The sequence below is a fragment of the Aplysia californica genome, unplaced genomic scaffold (genome assembly GCF_000002075.1).
Source record: "Aplysia californica isolate F4 #8 unplaced genomic scaffold, AplCal3.0 scaffold00183, whole genome shotgun sequence".
Classification (NCBI taxonomy): Eukaryota; Metazoa; Mollusca; class Gastropoda; order Aplysiida; family Aplysiidae; genus Aplysia; species Aplysia californica.
Genome location: NW_004797453.1, coordinates 766324 through 787474, shown reverse-complemented (window position 1 = coordinate 787474; position 21151 = coordinate 766324). Strand labels below are relative to the sequence as shown.

Below are 21151 nucleotides of genomic sequence, written 5' to 3'. Positions count from 1 at the left end.
AGAGAGAGAGAGAGAGAGAGAGAGAGAGAGAGATCAACTGACTGGATGACGGATAGAATGACAGGGAGAAAAAAAAATTAAATTGTGAGTGTGGTATGGACTGTTCTAGGCACCTGAGAAAGCCTAAGGACTGTTCAATTATTTAAGAGTTTTATATTATGTTATATATAGCTAGTTTAAAAATTAAGAAGATCTGCAAAATAAGAACAAAACTTATCCAAGTATCATAAAATTATCAAACATACCAAATTATAAAGATTTATCTTTCATGACTATAAGATTTAATTATAATAAGAAATGGTGAAAAATTTATTTTTTTAAACTGAATTTAAGATAATATGACAGCATGATTGTAGACATGGTTATGAGGGGCCTTGTTGGCTCTACCTAACGAAACATGCCTTGGCTGTAAGCTCAGGCGATAGGCTCTTCTTATTATTGCGAGTTTGATGTTCTGCAAAATCAAAGGCGTCCATGAGGAGTTCACACCTGGGCATGATTCCTTTGTCATAAAATCCTTGCGTCTGGAGCAAACGTGTACCTTGCATTGAGATTTAGAGCGCAGCTGGTGACCTTTGAAGGCTTTTTTTGTTCAGTAAAACTTCAGAGGGGGATAATTTATCTTAGGGATGACTAGTGCCGTAAAATTTATTGTTGCTTTGTTTGGTTTATTTTTTAACAGCAAAATCTTAAGTGAACCGGATTTATAAATTGTGGGATCTTAGGTGAAGACTACTACAATAGAAGATCTAAACCGAGTATAGTTCTATCAAATAAGACTCAAACTCTTATCCACCCACCCTACATCCTCCCTTCATCTGATATGGTTTGGTGTTTCTTTAACATAGAAAGTATTCATCATTATTGTTGTTGGGTATTGATTTAATATTTTAATGGAGCCTCTCGATATCTACATTTAGACAACAGTAGTCTTATATAGTAATTAGGAGATGAATGGGCTTAAAAAACATAAAGCAAGTCTGACTGACTGATTGAACTCAATACACTAAGGTGTGTTATATGATTAGTAAATATATGAAAACAAGATACATGTAGAAACCTAGAGTCTAGATTTTGTCCCGTCAAAATAAAGGTCTGCTACGCATAGCATGTAATTTACACACACAATGAAAAGCAATATATACTTTAATTAAAATGTTTAATATATGTATATATATATACATACACACACACACGCACACAAACACACACACACACATACACACAAGAATAAGAATATTTTTTTTAAATCAAGTATCTCGGTCTTTCTTTTGGGGTGTTGTTACAGTGTATCCCTTTCTGCCCGGGTTGGCCTTGGCAGGTAGCGCCCGAGCCAGCCTCTTATAAGTGTTAATGATCTAAATTGTGTCGCTGGGGGCATAAAAAAAACTTACATTCAGATTTTTTTCAAAGGAAAACAACACCTGTGAAAACTTCTGTCCACTGCAGCATCATATCGGTTCTTACACTTACACACAACACAGGTGGAGGCATCTTTACTAATCGACTTGCCTAATCTCGGAATAAAACCTTCTTTCTTATCTAGATTTCACTGTGTGAGCGCAGCGCAGGTAGACCACAGTTCCGCTGCGAGAAAGGGCTCCTATCAGGCATGCCGTGCCGCCCACAGAGCATCCTCCATTACTGTAAACTCCTTGATTATAACACTCATTTTAACATGGATATGTTCGATTGGAATAAAATCAAAGCTAGAATTAAATTTCGTTTCTGGAGCCGTCGGGGGCGTCTTGGCATACGGTAGACACTTTCGCCGAATTTGTCAGAATGAGCATAAATGTGTGTTGTTCTTTGAGTATGTACTATTTAAATTCCTGCATGTGGTTGAATGATGCATTTGATGTAAATGTACATTTTGTCAGCTTTACTTCTCCTTTCATATTGAATTTTAATGAGAGTAATATATATGACTTAAAATTTTTTATGTATACCTGCATGTGTTTTTACGGTCCTGTACAGCCAAGGAAAATTTCCCTCTGGGATAATAAAGTACTATCTTATCTTATCTTATCTTATCATACGATAACACATTTATATATAATAAGGTAGGAAAAACATCAAATTAAATGACATTACGCTATATACTAAAAACAAAAAATAGTAAAACAACACATCAGAACAATAACAAGAAAAAGAATTAACACACCAACAAACAAATTAAAACACAACAAAGAAGGAAAAATAAAAGAGAAATTAGCAATATAAATAGTATATAATGTACTTATATTTTTCACATCAAAATAACAAATCATGTGGTGTCAACAAGTAAGAAAGAGACAAAGTGAAGCTAAAGTGAAGCTGAAGTGAAAATAAACTTTCTTTCAAAAAGCAAAGAGGTTCGGTTTCTTTTTCTTTTCCGTTTTTTAAAAAATATTTTATTTCCTGGCAGTGTTTTTTTTTGTTTTTTTAAATGCAAAAATCGTGGCCATGCCAAAAACAGTGGCCGCGATAAACGCAGTTGCTACCTAGAAGAAGAGTAACCTACCAAAAACAGTATTCCCAAATACAAAAGTGTGCTTAAGGACATATGGTAAGGTATCTTTTTTAAAGAAACAATTATGTTCGGGATATATATATATATATACATTACGCATTTACAGAGCCAGTAGCCTACTGTTCCGACAAAACAAAAAGCAATATAAATAGTATGTAATGTACTTTTTTTTTCACATAAAAATAACAAATCAACGTGGTGTCAATAAGTAAGAGAGAGGTTAAGTGAAGCTGAAGTGAAAATAAAAATATTCCAATAAAAATAAAAGATGGAGAGTGAAAGTAAAAAGAAAACATCAGTCCTCAAAGAGCATGAACCAAATACATCATAAAGCTTTTTTGTTTTATTATGAAGAGACTAAAATAATCGTCATTCCCCTCCTATACTTTACGGTGGACACTGACATCAAGTGCCTGTTAAATGTGATTAACATGACAATGAAAGAATATGTGGGACGAAGAGAGAAAAACAGTTACACATGATTTCTGTACACAAATATTGTTCTTCAGGAATTGCCACTAGGATTTTGTGAAAATAGGTGAAAATTTAGTAAGTCGCACTTGCAAACAAAAACAAACTTAAAGGACACAATCAATACAGGGTTAAACAAAAAAACAAATGCTGAGGATAATAACTTTTCTTCTCACCATATGATAATAACAGGAAAAATGGAACATACATTATATATAACAAAAAGAAAAAAAGAAAACCCCGCAAAAAATTGGCATCCCTGGTTATTCCTGTCACAGACAGAGAAATAGGGAAGCAGGAGGCTTAAAATCCTTGATTCTGCGGTGGAGGCGGTGGTGGGTTACTCATGGGCAGAGGCGGCCTGAACTGCTGCAGTGGCATGTTTTGATTTTGGCGCCAGCTTTGTTGCAGTTGGCCCTGAAACACAGCTTGATTGTTGAAACCTGTCACATTCATTCCACCTTGCGGCTACAGACGAAGGAAGAAAAAAGGAAAATATTTACAATTATAGAAAAGACCTGCATTAATTCATACAAGCCAAAGTTTGTAAAGAATTTCTAATAAGATACATTTTTTGTACATTTGCTACACTACATATTGAATCCTACAAACTGATACAATGGTCCCTGGCTATACAGGACTGCCGGCACCAACGTGAAATCCTTTTTATATAATATGTATCCGAACCCTGTTACAAGTCACAGACAACTAATGGTTAATGAATGAGATAACTTTTATAACAAAGACAACCCGCTACCAATTTATAAGTTATTGCATCTTTCTGTTCCAGTGATTTGTTTTCGTCCTCATCTTTTTTCTTTTTTTTTTTTTTTAGTATCATAGTCTCATGGAGGTTGACTTGACATAGTTTTAGTTTTTTAAAGTTTTAAAACAGTAGTCTCCGTCTAAACGCACGGTGCTCGGGAGGGCTCCTTAGCGTGTGTTTATACGGAGCGTGCGTTTACATGAACCTCAGCAAAGAGAGGAAGGGACGCAGTCTTCTCAGTGCCTTGATATACTAGTTACCTCCCTTTGGGGTGGGGGTCACTTTGGCTGATAATGTGACGACACGTGACTGTTTTGTAAAAGATTCCCCGACTCCGGTTAAGACTGCAGAGGCGTTGAATGGGTGTGTGTGGGGGGGGGGGCGCAGAAAGACAGACTTGATGTAATGAATGAACCATAAAATGTCAGGAACCAATAGCCTGAAAAGAAATTTTTGGTGACAGTCATAGAGACGACGGCTCAGCCACGTGGCTTTCCAAGCGACCACCCCCGACCGTAAATTCATGAAGGAGCATTCACGCGTGTTGCGCATCATATGCTTAGGTCTAACTAAACATTAGCCAACACACAGTCACTCAAACTCAAACACCAGTCAGAAACCATCTCTCAAAACAGATGTATTTCCAGTGACCAATCAAACAAAGTTTCAGTCCCCCAACCCCCCAACATTTCACGGACCAGTCCTAGACGTATGTGTCAGTGGAAAGTTGGGTGTGAAAACGCTGTCCATCACTCTCTTTGTTCGACGTAAGGTGCAGTCTAACCAAATATCAGGTTTTCTAGGCTTAGTTAGTAGTACAGGGTTTTACGGCGCTCGCAACTGCATAAGGTCATATAAGCGCGCGAAACACAAGTTGTTTGCATTCGCAACAGTTCACTGCACGATTGGTTATCTTTTGAACTTTAAAATGCTAATATATTAAAATTCTGAGTAAATACATTTTTAATTTAAAACAACTCTTATAAATAACAATAAAATTTTTAATAATACGATTTCACTTTATAATTTGCCATAAAGGCCAATGGCCTCCGTAAAATTCAAAATTCTGCTGGGACCAACGACGGAAAGAATGTCTTGCAATTTCTTGCATTTATAATATTTCCTTCGGATCTCCAAAGTCTAGATATTCGGTTAAGATGTGTCTAATGGTAAAATCTGTGTCGCATCCGACACAGAACGGCTTCTCATCTCCCTGTAGGAGGTATTTGTGGGTCAGGGCCGTGTTTCCGATGCGCAATCGAGTAAAAATGACTTCATCTCTTCTGGAGAGGTCCGAAGGATTTCGCTGTTCTAGTTTGGTTTTAAAACATACAGTTTATTGTTTTTCTGTTTTTCCCAGCGGCTCTCCCACAAACTGGAGGTGTACTTTTTTACTTTATTTCTAAAGTCAGTCTGAAGGAGAGTGTTTATCGTTGATCCCAGCAGAAGGGATGAGGCTTTCTTCGCCACGTCGTCTACCTGCTCGTTTCCTCGGATGCCCACATGGCTAGGTATCCATGCGAACATGATGTTTTTTCCTGTTTCGGATAGTGTATGAATTTTCCGTTGTAGCCTAACTTTTTTGGATGTAGGAGTGTGTAGTTTGATGCAAGACAGAGAGTCAGAAAGGATAAGGAAAGATTTGTTAGGAGAGTTTTCTACGAAGTCCAGTGCCATGTCAATGGCAGTGACCTCCGCAGAGAAAATGGAGGCTTCAGGATGGAGTCTCCTCCGGTGTGTACTGTTGGAAGATAGGGCCCACAACAGTGTGCGCGTGTTTGAGCTGTGTTTTTACAGTCATTTATGTAGTTTTACTTCTTTTTTTTTCCGGAACACTTCATCGTGTAGAAACATACCCTCTCAAATCTAGGCTTAGATATCTACATAAAGTAAAGGCGGGAGCTTGGATTTTAGATCAGGGGAAGAAAGGAAAATTGAAAAAAATGGTCTCCATCTAGACCGACCGCATCCAGTTTCAACCCACATCGAGTTCCCACCCATCCTCTCCCATCCCTACCGTAAGCTAGCCCTCCCCTATCCTCTTGGTTTTGGGGCCCATATTAGGGGGCACACTATAAGATCTAGCAAGACAGTGTGTCAGGAATTGAGGATGGGCCTTGTGCTTCGAGTGAGACGAAGAAAAAGGAGAAAAATTCTTCGCTTTTGGGGCCGCTAATTGCTTTTATTTGATTATCGTGAGCTCGTTGAAAGCGACTTCGGTCTGTTTGCAACCTCGTTGGAGCTGACGTACATTTACAAAGAGATATAGAGGAAAAAATCGGGGAATGAAGATTGGCTTGTTGGAGCCGACTTCTCGTTGAATGTGACCTCGTTGAAAGCGGCACCCACTGTACTACCAAGGATTCTCTACACGATCATTGCTACTAGATCTACTAGGCCAACTACTACTACGAGACAGTACGAGAGAGTGCCACACAGGCAAAGACCGTCTTTGACACAGGCAAAGATAGTGTAACTTTGACTCAGGCACGTTGTTTGTGTACACACTTTTTATACACAAAATTTGACCCGGAAGTCCATTCAGAGGATTTGACCTTTTCACTAGACCAAAGTGTGCCAAAATGGTAGCCTAGCTTTTGCCCCTTCATGAAGGAAAAATCTGGCCCTCATTCAAACCATTAGGATTGAGCAAAATTTTGCGTATTGTGCTTTGTTCTTACTATCTTCATTATGATTATGAGTTATAAGTTGTACACTGAGGCAAAACTGTTCTAAATGAGAAAGGTGCACCATTACGAAAGTGGAATGAACTCAGTTGCGTGAAAAGGGTAGTTTGAGCATATATGTGGCCTATATAATGCCCCGGGGAGGGGGAAACATTATTTAGGCCACAGGTGACCTAAATAATGTTAGGTGGGGGGTTCACCTTATATAGGCCATATGTGGCCTGAATAACTTATAGGCACTCCCTATTTAAAATGTCCCTTAGAGCTAGAACATTACAAAACAGAGAAAAAAACTTGCCAGCTTCTGGTTGAAACCTCCTTGTTGGGCAGGCTGAAAATTTCCTCGTGACGAGTGCTGGTTCCCACTGTTCTGAACATTTCCAGGAGACGAGTTCATTAGAGGTTCTGGTGCTGACTGATTCTGGAGGAGAGAAATTAAATAACTGAATATGAAATAAGAGAACTTGGTGCGGGCATATTTAATATAATTACAACATGTACTTGCTACCAGGTACTAAGAATAGGAGCAATTCTAATATATGACGTTACTGAAATTCACCTAGTAATACTTTAGTTGTTTTTTTCTGTACTTTTGTACCACAAAACGTTGATGCAGTTGTTGTGTTGCCCTTTGGATAGTCATGTTGTTCCTTTGGACAGTTGTCTTTATCTCCATCAACACATCTTTTTCTTGGCCTTCCTCTTTCCTTGAAGCCACCAATTCTCATTGCAGGCCACAGTAGATGCTGGCTGTTGTGGCCCTATTCTCATCACGTGTCTAAACTACAATCTAGCACCACGTAGCGAAGATTTTCGGATCCTGAAAATTTTCCGATTGTTTTCAAAACATTCTTCAGCGCAAAAACAATTAATTTAAGTGAAAAAAATTACTGTCAAACTCAGATAACAGGGCACACTGGACCTGCAGTTATCAAGGGAAACTAAAACTGCCACAAAAGTCAAATAACAAAAATTCAAAGAAAGATTCTAAAACTGAAAAACAGTTTCACCGAATTTATTCTTTTTTTTTCTCCAAAAAATGCTTTTGACTTTCTGGATTAAGTGTGTACAATTTCAGATTTCAACAACAATGAAAAGTTCATGTAAAATTAGTTTAAATTACACTGATCGGATTTTAAAATTCTGAACAGCCATGAACATTGTCAATAGTGGGTGTGGCTACCCTGTTTGATCAAACACTCAGCACAGCGTGGATGCTTGGACAGGACATGTTTTCGGAGAACTTGTTGCGGTAGGTTCTGCCATTCCTGGACATGGTAGCCCATGAGTAGTTGAAGGTTTTTGCAGGAGGGTGGTTGTCCTTTATCCGTCGGTCAATATGATCTTAAATGTTCTTTTTTTGGGTTCAAATGCAGACTACAAGCTGGCCAGTCCATGCGGGCGACACCTCGGTGCTGCAGGAAGTCCCCCACGATGCGTGGGCGATGTGACGTGGAGTTGTCATCCTGCAGAACAGCCTGGGGTCCAATCTGCTGCAGGAGAGGAACAGCAAGGGGACGCAGGATTTCATCCCTGGACCTTGCCGCGGTCAAATTGCCTTGTATGGTACAAGGAGGGGGAGGGGGGTCCTGTGGTGAGCTGAGAAGCCTCCCCACACTTGGACGGACCCTCCACCGTAGGGCGCCACCTGCGGGATGTAGTCAGAGTGGAACAGCTCTCCTTGGCGCCTCCGGACGTGGGCTCGCCTGTCTGGGTTCAGCAAATTGAATCTGGATTCGTCCGAGAAGACTACCTGGTCCCACTGACGTCGTGTCCGCTGTGAAAGGCGAGCAGATCATGCTCGGGGAGCTGCTTTGTGGGGCAGCGGGTGCCTTGGATGCCTGGCAGGGACACGAGAAGCGAACCTGGCTCAACGAAGACGGTTCCTCACCGTCTCCTCGTCCACGTGGACATTGGCTGTTACCCGTAGTTGGCCCATGATGTGGTTTGCAGTGGTGGCTCGTGACGTCACGGTGTGTCTGACAATGAACTGGTCGATCTTGACTTTGGTCAAACGGGGCCACCCTGGTCGAGGCCTCTCCTGGACCCTTCCGCTGCTCGCCATCGTTTTTGCAGCCTCCATATGACTGATGGGGATACCCAAGTTGACTAGGAACGACTCAGACCCAGGATTCTTCACCTTCTCACATGCTGTCTGAAGTAGTAAAATGAATAATTGCAAAGAAAAAGAACTTACAAGGTTTCTGCTCGAGTTTATCGTCGCGCATAGAACCTGTAAGACTCACATAAATCACACAGGCCCTTTCTGGGATGATGCAACTTCAAATTGTTGTTATCAAACTATTCTTTTAACGTTGTTAGTCCCAGATCCTTGCGGCCCAGTTCCTCACACCTTTTCAAGTACTGGTACTCCACGAGAGAACGAAAATGGGGCCCCTGATAACACTTTGCCGAGGTTTTTCGACAATAGTAAGACGGAATTTCAGTAATATTCCAAAGAATTAATCTACAGAAACACTTTCTCATCACTTCAAACAGGAGGGTGAATCTGCCTTTGGCAGTTTTGAATCTGACCCTAAAGAATCAGTGGAATTTCGAATCGTCCAGTCGCCTAAATCGCCTAGGGTAATGGTAAACATTTTCATGCAAACACAACTCTTACTCCACCTTCCTTTATAACTATTATAAGGTACTGATATGACTCTGAGCAAGGAAGAGAGACCCTTTGGATGCTCTGAAGTTGTCCACTTCCTGTCAACTAAACAGTTGACGTACGCTTTTTTAAGTCTCCTATTATAATGACCACACATAGTATAGTCAAGGGTCACTGCTCTGTCTTCGTCTGAACGATCTGAACGAGAATTGCACCCGAACCCGTTGCAGGTTACAAGGTTCCAGAAGTTGGCGTGCGGGTCGTTGGGCCCTTGACTCGACTCGCTGAGAAATATTTGCTTCTCTGCCAATTTTTGAAACACCTTTTTTTCCCTGGTTTTTGGGTCAGGATAGATCATTCTTCATCGGCAGAAACAACTTCTGCAGCTGGCGCGGGTAGTTAGGAGACTGTTGTCAGTACTGCAGAGATGACCAAGCCAACAACTTATACTGATAGGTCATTGGCGTAGTCCATAGTGCCAACGTCTGACACAAGAAGGGCAGTGAAACTAAATGATGCTGAAGGCCTTTAATAACAACAAACTGGTATCGATTTGACGGGTAAGAAGAAAAGCAGATAAGGGCAGTCCCGGATAATCCAAAAGACACTTTCAATCGGTTCAATAAAAAATGATGGTCAATTGTATCGAAAGCTGCGGATAGATCTAAAAGGCACAGCAAAACAACTTTTCCTGAATCACAGTCAGTAAGCATGTCATTTATGACTTTAAGAAGTGCTGTTTCTGTGCTGTGATTAGCTCGATAGGCAGACTGGAATGGCTGTAACAGATTTTTCTCTTTTAAGTGATGACGAAGCTGCTCGAGGGCAACCTTTTCAAGGACTTTAGACAAAAAAAAGGTAGATTTGAAACAGGTCTATAGTTCTTACATTCTGATCTAAGTTTTGTTTCTTTAGCAAAAGTTTTACAAGAGCGATTTTAAATGAATCTGGTACTGATCCACACACTAGAGAATTATTTATAATTTTAGTAATAAATGGGATCAGTTTGTCAATGCAGGAGACAACAGAGAACTAGAGACAGGGTCGAGATCACAATGTTTGCTAAGGGATTTTAGAATTACAGATTTAATGTATTCTTCAGAAACAGGTTTCAATTTATCAAGAATCACTCCATCATATACATCAAAATCACCACATGTTTCATAGTCATCAATGTCAATTCTTAGTTTCTGGACTTTATCTGTAAAATAATCAGCAAACTTTTCGGGTAGTTCTAGATCGCTAAAAGAATTCGGGAGACGTGTCTCTTTGACCCTTCCTAATAGTTCATCACAAATGCTGAATAATTGTTTACATGTACATGATTTTGAATTTTCCAATTTAGAAACATAGTATTTCTTTTTAGCACATTAAGTTACAAATTTCAGCTCTGGCTTCTTTAATCTAAAAGTGTGCTTGTGGATGGTGAGCCTTATTTTAAGCTATTGTCTCTTTGCCTTCCTGCATTCGATTTTGGCTGCTTTCACCTCTACCCCGAACCATGGTGCATACAGTCTAGTCGATAGACGAGTTACAAGTGGTGCGTGCTTGTCCAGAACTGCCCTAACAGTGGAATTATACAAATCAACACAGACTGTTTTAAAGTTACTTAAAGATTTCAACAAATCCATTTTAAACTGTTAATGTAAATTCCTTTGATGTTCCTTATAGACACAGAATGTTTTTCAGACCTGGTCTTAGTCACATCCAACACAAGATGAAGTAATGGTCAGAAAATAGTTTGTCTACAACAGAAATTTTTCTAAAAGTGTCTGAGTCTTTCTTGATGACGATCCCGTCAATTGTGTGGCCAGAACGATGGGTGGATTCAGTGACGACCTGAACCAAGTTGTGCTGTCTGAATAATTCTGTCAAATGTTTTGACTCCAGGTGACGATGGAGAATCAAAGTGGAAATTAAAATCACCAAGCACAGCAGGATAACCTTTCTTGACCGAAAATGACGATAAAAACTTTGCAAATTCTTTTAAGAAAGCAGACTCGGTTGACTTGTTAATCTTGCTGTATGGTGGGCAGTAAATACAAAAAAACTTTATAAAATTTGGAACCAAGATCCATAGACAATTCATATCTTCAAACGTTGCGTGGTCACGCTTAAGTTCACTAGTTGTTATTTTAAGGCTCAAAGAACTTCTGTATATAGCAGCAATGCCTCCCCCTCTTCAACCTTGGCGTGGAAAAGATTTAACGATGTAGGTTGGGGGTACTAAATTAGCGAGTGTCACCTCATCACCATATGGTGTTAACCAAGTTTTAGTGAGAAAAAAGATGTCAATATTTTTCTCTGTGATGATGTCGAAAATATCTTCAGTTTTGTTTCTATACGATTAAACATTCAAGTATAAGTTAATTATAAAGTTTTTAATATTTCGTTTTTACTTGAATTTTTCTATTCATGTATATATCTCCTCCTACAAAAACATGTATTTACTGACCTACAGACAGCATGCTATGCTGTGTAACTGGCGTTACGTAACGTCAAGTCAAATTCTTTCAGACATAGCTATGATGACACATTTTTTTAGAATTTGAAAAATACAAAATTATTTTAACAGTTTTCTTATTGCTTCAATTTTTAAACATAAGCATGAAGAGCATATAAAATGGAGAAGATCGGAGAAACAAGAAATTCAGAAAGTTGTTGTGTCTGCATTTGGGTCATCATAGTTATGTCCGAAAGAAATGAAAAACTTTCCGTTTTCACATCATAATTTCTTTTATGAAAATTTGGGCAAACAATGATTCAGAAGGTTCAGTTTGACTCACAATGCATGTTAATGATGAAAAAAGGCCAGTTAATTCACATTTTACTATGATCTCTGCAAAATATCTAATATCTTTCGAACATAACCGTGATGACACAAAATGAAAAATACCCTGAAACGTGATTTATGGAATATAGAATTATTTTAATAGTTTTCTCATTGCTTTAATGTTCAAACATAAGCATGAAGAGCATATAAGATCACAGAAAAAAGAAATTCTGAATGTCTTTGTGTTTGCATTTGTTATGTCTGAAAGAAATTAAAAACTTTCCATTGTCATTATATTTTAATTCATTTGTTTGGAAATTTTGGTAAACAAAGATTCAGGAGATTCAGTTTGACTCATAATGCAAGCTAATGGAGAAAAAATGCCACTTAATTCACATGACTCTATGCAAAATACCACATATCTTTCGAATATAACCACGATGACATATAGTCATCATAGTGGATAAATGTTTGTCGTCATTTTGGAACATATCAATTTACATCAAATTTTTCCCCCTCGTTGACCTCTAGCCAAGCACGCGTGGTTGCATCTAGATCTACCACTATTTGAATATTGGAACGCAGTGCGATGTTGACCATTACTTGGTTTACAAAAAGCAATAAGAAAACTGTTGAAATAATTTTGTATCTGACTTGACGTTAGTTAAACAGATTAGCATGCCGTCTCTAGGTCTGTAAATACATGTTTTTGTAGGAGGAGATATGAATGAATAAAAAAATTCAAGCAAAAATGAAATATTACAAACTTGATCATCAACCCTCTGTGCTACATTTTAGGGACCCACCTATATTATATATACATCAGACCTGTCACTCTATGAAATGTAAAAATCAGGATTTTAGAGTTAAAAAATCAGGATCTGGGGACAAAAATCGGGATCAACGGCAAATCAGTAATAAGGGGTACTGGGGAAGTGGGGAAGGGGTCCTGGTTCCCCTTTATGAGGCAAGTATGCGAGAGAAAACTTTTGCAGGAAAAAGTTCACGTTTGGGCCTCTAAATAGAGAGAAAACTGAAAGACAGCATTACTCGAGTCGGAGTTCGATGACTGTGGGAGCGCAGGTTGCAGTAAAGCTGAAATTCTCGTAGTCTTGAAAATAACTGACACATAACTCTAATCATCCATGCAAAAAGCCCGCGTTTTCATTCAGTTTCAGTAACAACGTTTGACTTCCATCGCATATACACTCAAGGCACCCCCCCCCGAAAAAAAAAGATCGCGTCAACGTTGTTCATTTATTTGTTTTTTCTTATTAAATTCCTTCATCCTCAATTAGTACATGTATCACGACACGCACTTAAAGCCCAAGTGTCAAAACAATACCCCCACCCCCTCCCCCGGACTTCCACACTGGTTAAGTCCCGGAAAACACCTCGACCAACGCGACCAGTGTGAATGAACTTTGTTGACCCTGACAGCCGACGGTCCCCGACACACGCGCTACTCACCACACGTATGAGGTCATGTCACGTGATGCGAATGAGCGTTTGAACGTTCCACTGACAGGTCTTGATGATGGGCCCAACTAACCAGAACTCAGACGAAGCTTGCTTTTAAAGCAACGGCAGAACAAGGAATATATTATTCTTAGGCCCATGTCATAATTGTTACAGTAATCAAGACACCATCGGAGAATTCTGGGTTATAAAAGCAAAAGTAGATCTTTGAGCATATCCATGTCGGAATTCAAAATCGATACTATGTCGATTTTAGTTGAGATAACGTGCGTGAGTCATCTTCTAGATTCGGCATAGATGTTTTAGAAAATAGCGTTCCAAGTCTCTGCTGATAAAAATCCCAATCAGGGCTTCCAAACAAAAGAGATTGCAGACCTTTTTATATATTTTTTCTAAGAATCGGACGCAACAAACACAACAGCAAAAAATCAGGACACTGGCGATCGAAATCGGGAAAATCGGGAAGCTTGAGATTTCTGGCAAAAAATCGGGATATCCCAATTAAATCGGGATGAGTGGCAGGTCTGTATACATTGACCGAGAGGTACGTCACAAGATTGGTAACAAAATTCTCCTTTCACAGGGAACAGATAAATTAGTCTTAAAAGTAACTTTAGTTTTTTAAAGTTTTAATAGAGGTTTTACGGCGCTCGCAACTGCATAAGGTCATATGAGCGCCAGAAGATTAGAGGAGTTACATCAATACCTGCAAACTAGATGTGCTGAAATAACTGTGTCTTGGTGTTTGTTGACTGAAGATGTTTGGTTTCAGTGGCTGAGAGCGTTGTTGATGTAAACTTTTTGGCTTGTCATGGGTATCTGTCCGGTCACCTCCACCACTTCCTCCGAAGGATCGACGAGAACTGTCAAGGAACATTTCAGGGAAGGTCATCATGGAGTAAGGTGTATTTGTCATACAATTTACTGTAACAGTACATCAAGTCCACCATGACTGTGCTCAACAAAAGATATTGTTTGTTTGTTTGTTTAGTACAGGGTTTTACGGCGCTCACAACTGCATAAGATCATATGAGAGCGCGAAACACAAGTTGGTAGCATTTGCAACAGTAAAGTTCACTGCACGGTTGGTCGACAAGTAGACTTTAAAATGCTAAAATACTCAAATTCAGTGTAAATATATTAGCGATTTAAAACAACTCTTATAAATAACAAATAAAATTTTTTAACAATATTGTTTCACTTTACAATTTGCCATAAAGGCCAATGGCCTTCATAAAATTCAAAATTCTGCTGGGACCAACGACGGAAAAAATGTTTTGCAGTTTCTTGCATTTATAATATTTCCTGCGGATCTCTCTAGACATTCAGTTAATTTGTGTCCAACGGTAAAGCGACACAGAACGGCTTCTCATCTCCCTGTTGGAGGTATTTGTGGGTCAGGGCCATGTGTCCAATGCGCAATCGAGTAAAAATGACTTTGTCTCTTCTGGAGAGGTCCGAAGGATTTCGTTGTTTCAATTTGGGTTTCATAACATACAGTTTATTGTTTTTCTGTTTTTTCCAGTGGCTCTCCCACAGACTGGAGGTGTACTTTTTGACTTTATTTCTAAAGTCAGTCTGTGGGAGAGTGTTTGTCGTTGATCCCAGCAGAAGGGATGAAGCTTTCTTCGCCAGGTCGTCTACCTGCTCGTTTCCTCGGATGCCCACATGGCTAGGTATCCATGCGAACATGATGTTTTTTCTTGTCTCGGATAGTGTGTGAATTTTCTGTTGTAGCTTAACTATTTTTGGGTGTAAGAGTGTGTAGTTGGTGAGTGAGGTGATGCAAGACAGAGAGTCAGAAAGGATTAGAAAAGATTTGTTAGGAGAATTTTCTACGGAGTCCAGTGCCATGTCAATGGCAGTGGCCTCCGCAGAGAAAATGGAGGCTTCAGGATGGAATCTCCTCTGGTGTGTACTGTTGGGAGACAGGGCTGCGGCGCCCACTTCATTGTCTTTTTTGGAGTCATCTGTGAAGATGAGCTCCGCACCGGGGTATTTATCTATTAGTTTTTTGTATTCTGCTTTAAAAGTTTTGGTGTTTGTGCTTTCTTTGTTGTATGTGGTCAGCTGTAAGTCTACTTTTGCCTTGGTGAGGTGCCACGGAGGGACGTCGGGGAAAAGAAATTGCTGGATGTCTTGTTTGGAAAGGTGTAAGTTTTTGAGGTCCTCAAGGATTCTGAGGCCGAAGGGCTTGACGAGTTTTTCGTTGTTTTGGAATCTGTTTATGGTTTCAGGGTTTGTTTTAAAAATGCAGTTGCGCACTGGATTTTCCGGTGTTGAGCTCTGTTTAATTGCATATTGTAGTGAGAGTTGTGTGCGTCTGAGTGAGAGTGGTGGTATGTTGGCCTCGGCCTGGAGGCTCTCCACCGGAGAAGTGCGGAAAGCCCCCAGAGTGAGGCGGAGTCCTTGGTTTTGTACTGGGTCTAGCATTTTTAAGATGTGTGGTTTTGCCGATCCGTAGACTTGACAGCCATAGTCAAGCCTGGACCGGACAAGGGAGATGTACAAGTGGAGAAGGTGTTCTGAGACCCCGCCCCACTCCGGATGCGATAGAATTTTCAAAGCGTTTAGTGCTTTCTGGCACCTCACCCGAAGGTCTTTGATGTGTGGTATGAATGTGAGTTTTTTGTCGAAAATGACGCCAAGGAAACGAGCTTGGTCCTGGACGGGAATCTTTTCCCCGTATAGTGTCAAATCCGGCTGCAGCACACGTCTGCCTCTTCAGCAGAAGTGTACTGCAACCGTCTTTGACGGGGAGAACTTGAAACCGTTATTGTTGGCCCACTTTTCAAGTTTGTGCAGCTGCCTGAGGCATCTACGTGCCACAGCTCGAGCCTTTAAATAGTTTATCAGGTTTTCTGTGAGAGTGTTGTTGACGGCCTTTTGGTACGCTGCCTTCTTTTTCTTCACTGCATCCTCACATTCCCAAGAGAACCAGATCTTGTTCCTCCGGGGTTTTGTTTTTGTATTTGGTATGTGTTTGTGGCATATTTCTAAAAGCTTTTCGTGGAATTTATTGTAGTTGAGGTCAAAATTGGGATTAAGAATCTGGGAACATTGATTGGCAAACCCGTCCCAGTCTGCTTTTTTTAAGTTAAAGCGTTCTGGGATCAGGTCGTTTTGGAGGCTATTATTTTTGCGAAGAATTGGGAAATGGTCCGTACGGTCATTCAGCATAGACCACTCAAGATCTAGGACTAGGTCAAGGGTACAAAAGGTGAGGTCAAGGGATGAAGTGCCATAAGTGGCTCTGTTTCTGTAAGTTGGGGATTTATCATTTAAGAGACAGATGTTATTTTGAAATTAAAAGTTTTCTATTATTTTTCCTTTCTGGCATGGTCTGTAGGTTTGTCTCCCCAAAGGGGACTGTGAGCATTGAAATCACCTAGCAAAATAAAGGGTTTTGGAAGCTGAGCCTTTAAGTCATTTAGTTGGGTTAATTTGTGGGGGTAATTTGGTGGGATATAAACTGAGCAGATCGTGATTGGTCTGTGCAGGGTGACCCGTACGGCAATAGCCTGGAGGGTCGTCTTAAGATGTACTTGTCTGTGGAGTGTGTTGTTGTCGGTGTAGATGGTGATACCACCGGAAACAATCTGGTTCTCCGTGGGAATGTGATGGTACGTAGTAAATCCTCTTAAGTCTATGGTAGAGGCCTGGGCGAATTTTGTTTCTTGAATACAGGCCACTCGTGGGCACAGTGTGGCCTGTAAATGTTGCAAATCTGCAATGGAAGGTCGGATTCCGCCGGCATTCCATTGCAGGACCGCCATTATGATTTTTTAGTTTTTATTTTGGAGCTCAAAGGCCCTGGCTTCGAAGAAACACTCTGACTCCTCCTTGCTGGAGAGGCAGAGTGTTTTCTAGGTTGCCGTCCTACATTGGACGGCGGTCTAGTGGGGGATTTGGAGGAGTGACAGACTTCGCCCTTCCCGGGGTCAGGCCAGAGAGGGGGGACGGAGCTGTCTTCCTCCATAGGCAGAAGTTTGTCTGCTGGAGGGGTAGGGGGAGGTGGAGCCGACCGAGGGGGCTGGGAGGGGGGGGAGGGGGCTGGGGGGAGGGGAGAAGGCCCACCTCACACTCCATCAGAGGGATGGGCTGTGAGGTGGAAGAAGAGGGAGAAGAAGAAAAAGGGATAGAAGAATGGTGAGGGGGAGAAGAGGGGGCGGAGGAAGAGTCCTCCCCGTCCTCCCCTAGAACCCCATAGCACTTAGAGAGTGGCACCTCAAAGGGGGTTGCCACAGGGATAGTAGCGGGCTTTTTGTTCTTAGGCACAGAAACTTGCCTGTTGACCGCAGGCTTTGGGAGGTCGGCCACGAGGACACACGGCTGCGTGACGGCACCGTGACTGGCTATGGCCGAACTTCTGACACTTGAAACAGCGCAGAGGGTTCGGCACATAGGGTCGTACGTCGAGTATCAAGTAAGATGCCCGAACGGTGGCTGAAGGGCGACACGATTCGAATGTAAGGACAATCGTGTTCGTCTCAATAGTAGTCTCCCCCCGCCGAAGAGTAATCCGGCAGGCTTCAACCACTCCCTCACAGTGCTCCACAATCTCTTCCATGGAGCAGCCTTTCAGCTCATGGCTGCGGACCACACCCTTCGAGCGGTTAAATTTCTGGTAGTGCTCGGACTTACATGGAATACCGCCGAAGGTCGTGGTATCCAGGAGTTTGGTCACTTCGTTCTCGGTTGCGCACTTGACAAGGAGTGCACCACAGGAAAGCTTCTGTACACATGTGGGAATGTATCCCAGAACTTTCCGTAGTGCATCTCCTGTCTTAAAGAGGTTGAGATCGGTAATTCTTCTCTGTGCGTCTTTTGTACTGGAGATGGCCACGTACAGTTGCCTCAGAAGCTCCTTGGGAGGAGGGAGGAAGGATGCATCGGTCCTTTTACAATTTTTTGAACTTTTGCTCGGCTCGGCGGCCGCACCTGCTTCCGCGAGCCGAGACTTCTTCACGTTGGGAGCTGGGGAAGGGTCTTTAGGGTTTTTACAATCCATGATAGTTTTATATTTGATTCGACTCCGGGGCTCCCCGCCTGCCACGGAGCCCAACAAGGGGACACATTGCTCGGATGACCAGAGCTGTGCCAGGGCTACCCCGGAGTTATACTCTCAACGAGAAAGTACAAGACCCTCCCATCAAGATTGACCCAGGGCTTGATGGGGTTTCAGCTCTCAACCGATTGAGTCGCATGGGCCGTGCCACCCTCTCGTCTAAGAGGAAAACCTGGGCCAAAGAGATGTGTTGGCAAGGGACAGTCCGTGGACTGATCTCACCTCAACCGCCAGGTACCCGGTTTCCCTCCGCACGGGTCGCCCCTCACGGTCAACGAGGCGCCCACGCTGTAGAATGGGTGACCTCTCTTTTTACTGCACTTGAGGTCAGCGGTGGGAGAAAAGATAGAAGAAGAAAGACAGAAGGAAGGAGAAGAGGAAGATACACCAAAGTGAGTGTCGCACACGGATCCCAGAGGGTTGGGGTCCGTGTGCGACACTTCGCCTTTGAGGGGGTTGCACCTTCTGCAGACGAAGCAGTGGGTCTATTTATATCCCCCCGACCCACTGGGGGTGTATCCCTGGTTTGGCATTGCAAAACAAAACTTCTGTCTTATCATCATTCACTCTAAGTCTGTTTGATATCATCCAGTTTTTACCTCCAAAATACATTTTTCCAAGCTGGTAACTAGACAATTGAAATTTGTTGGTAAAACAAATCATAGAAATGCCTTGGTCCAATGGTGGTTTTAGGCCTGGTAGGGAGCGAGTTAAAAATTTAGGAATTGAAACATATAGCCACTAACAGTTATAATGCTAAATCGTCATCCGTCAATGAACAATGAAATCACGTCTTCATAACTTGACTCAAAAGTACCAGTAGGCCTAATATAGAGATTATTTTATTTTTTTTTATCCAAAAAAAAAAGCACACAAAAATAAACTCGTTCTAAAATCATCTCTTCAACATGACCCTACCCAAATGAGCTCCCTCCTCCTCCTCTGTTGCTGGAGCTTCGATCTCTGTCACGGCCATCAGAGAAGCCCATACTTCGGTCCTTGTTACCCCATCGACTCCGACCTGCAGAAAACAGTAACGTACGTATAGATTGTAATGCGCATAAAGCTAGCTATTGAGTGAGAATCTGTATACAAATGCTATCTATTTTTAAGTACAGTCTTTTAAAAGTTTAAGTAGATGTTTTACAGCGCTCGCAACTGCATAATATAGTAAGTGTCTCGATACTACTAGGAAGCCACTCATATTTTTTTTTAATAGCTGAAAAACCACGCGCAACAGTTTCGCTAAAATATGAATATCAATTTGAAACCCAAACGGTGTACATAGAGAGAAATGACAAACAAACATTTTTGGCCACAGCTACTCGTCTGATGTCTGGTGGCTAGCGTCAGGCTACTCGCCCGATCTAGGGTGGCTAGCGTCAGGCTAGTCGACCGATCTAGGGCGGCTAGCGTCAGGCTACTCGCCCGATCTAGGGTGGCTAGCGTCAGGCTACTCGCCCGATCTAGGGTGGCTAGCGTGATGCTACTGGCCCCTGGGGATTTCTGCGACCTCGGGTGGCTAGCATTTTCTGCCCACTCGGAGCCGGTCACTTAGATCTAGTCTTGGTCTTATACGGGGTGCCCGCTACGGCTGGATCAAGCCGATCGCCCGACTCAATCGCCTGAAATTGAAAACAAACAAGTTTGTTTTTGAGGTGACCGAGTCGGGCAATCCCATCCGTAGTGGGCACCTCCTATTAGGTAGCGTAAACACGGCCTCGCGGCCTTCCAGGCAACATGAAGCTATTGAGAGCACCTAACACACCTCTGTGATGGGCCTAAAATAGATCATAGATGATGTTTTTCCGCCATCTTTTTTTGTCGTCTTCCGATGTTTCCCTCACGAGTTGACTACATTGTTGTAGGTCCCCTAGATCTATCACCCTTTATTAATTATAATTATTATCATTCATCGGAATGCCGGTGACAAAGTTACTAACAATAGAAATGAAGCACCGTGATGTTATTATAGATTGTCTAACTACTACTAAGATGTTTAAATTGCCCTATCTCGCGTCTGAACGAGACTTGGGCGCTAGATATACCTCATCTGCTTAGCCCGTGACGGCCCGTGTACTACTAAGATGTTTAAATTGCCCTATCTCGCGTCTGAACGAGACTTGGGCGCTAAATCTACCTCGTCTGCTTAGCGCGTAACGGCCCGTGATACGAGTGTAAACAAACGTTCCAGCGCTGAGTTGAAAGCGATTTAGTTTAGTATGGGGTTTTACGGCGCTCGCAACTGCATAAGGTCATACGAGCGTGCAAAACACAAGTTAGTTTCTTATACGCAGTTCACTGCACGGCTGGGCACAGGTCATTTTCACTGCACGGCTGGGTACGGGTCATTTGATCTTAAAACGTTAAAATACATGTATTTAAAATTTGGTGTAGATATAAAATTTCAGTCTAAAACAATTTTCATTAAAAATTTTAATAATTCACTTTTGTTCTACACTACAATTTTTCATAAACGCCAATGGCCTTCATAAAATCCAAAATTCTGTTGGGACCAGCGACGGAAAAAATGTCTTGCAATTTTTTGCATTTAAAGTATTTCATTCGGATCTCTCCAAAGTCTAGACATTCGGTTAAAATGTGTCTAATGGAAAAATTCTGTGTTGCATCTGACACAGAACGGCTTCTCATCTCCCTGAAGGAGGCATTTGTGTGTCAGGGCCGTGTGTCCGATGCGCAATCGAGTAAAAATGACATCGTCTCTTCTGGAGAGGTCCGAAGGATTTCGCGGTCCCAGTTTGGGTTTAATATTATAGAGTT

General features: G+C 41.6%; 1 protein-coding gene across 1 annotated transcript in view; it reads right to left on the bottom strand.

Annotated features, from left to right (window-relative positions):
- Positions 1–2385: 2385 nt before the first annotated feature.
- LOC101864619 (ATP-dependent RNA helicase dbp2) overlaps positions 2386–21151 on the bottom strand; it is a 69005-nt gene continuing 50239 nt past the window's right edge. The window contains exons 13-16 of the mRNA XM_005098455.3: positions 19289–19391; positions 14009–14165; positions 6735–6857; positions 2386–3451 (exon numbers count right to left, since the gene is read on the bottom strand). Coding sequence (XP_005098512.1) covers positions 3287–3451; positions 6735–6857; positions 14009–14165; positions 19289–19391 — 548 coding nt within the window. The 3' untranslated portion in view covers positions 2386–3286. The remainder of the gene's footprint in view (positions 3452–6734; positions 6858–14008; positions 14166–19288; positions 19392–21151) is intronic.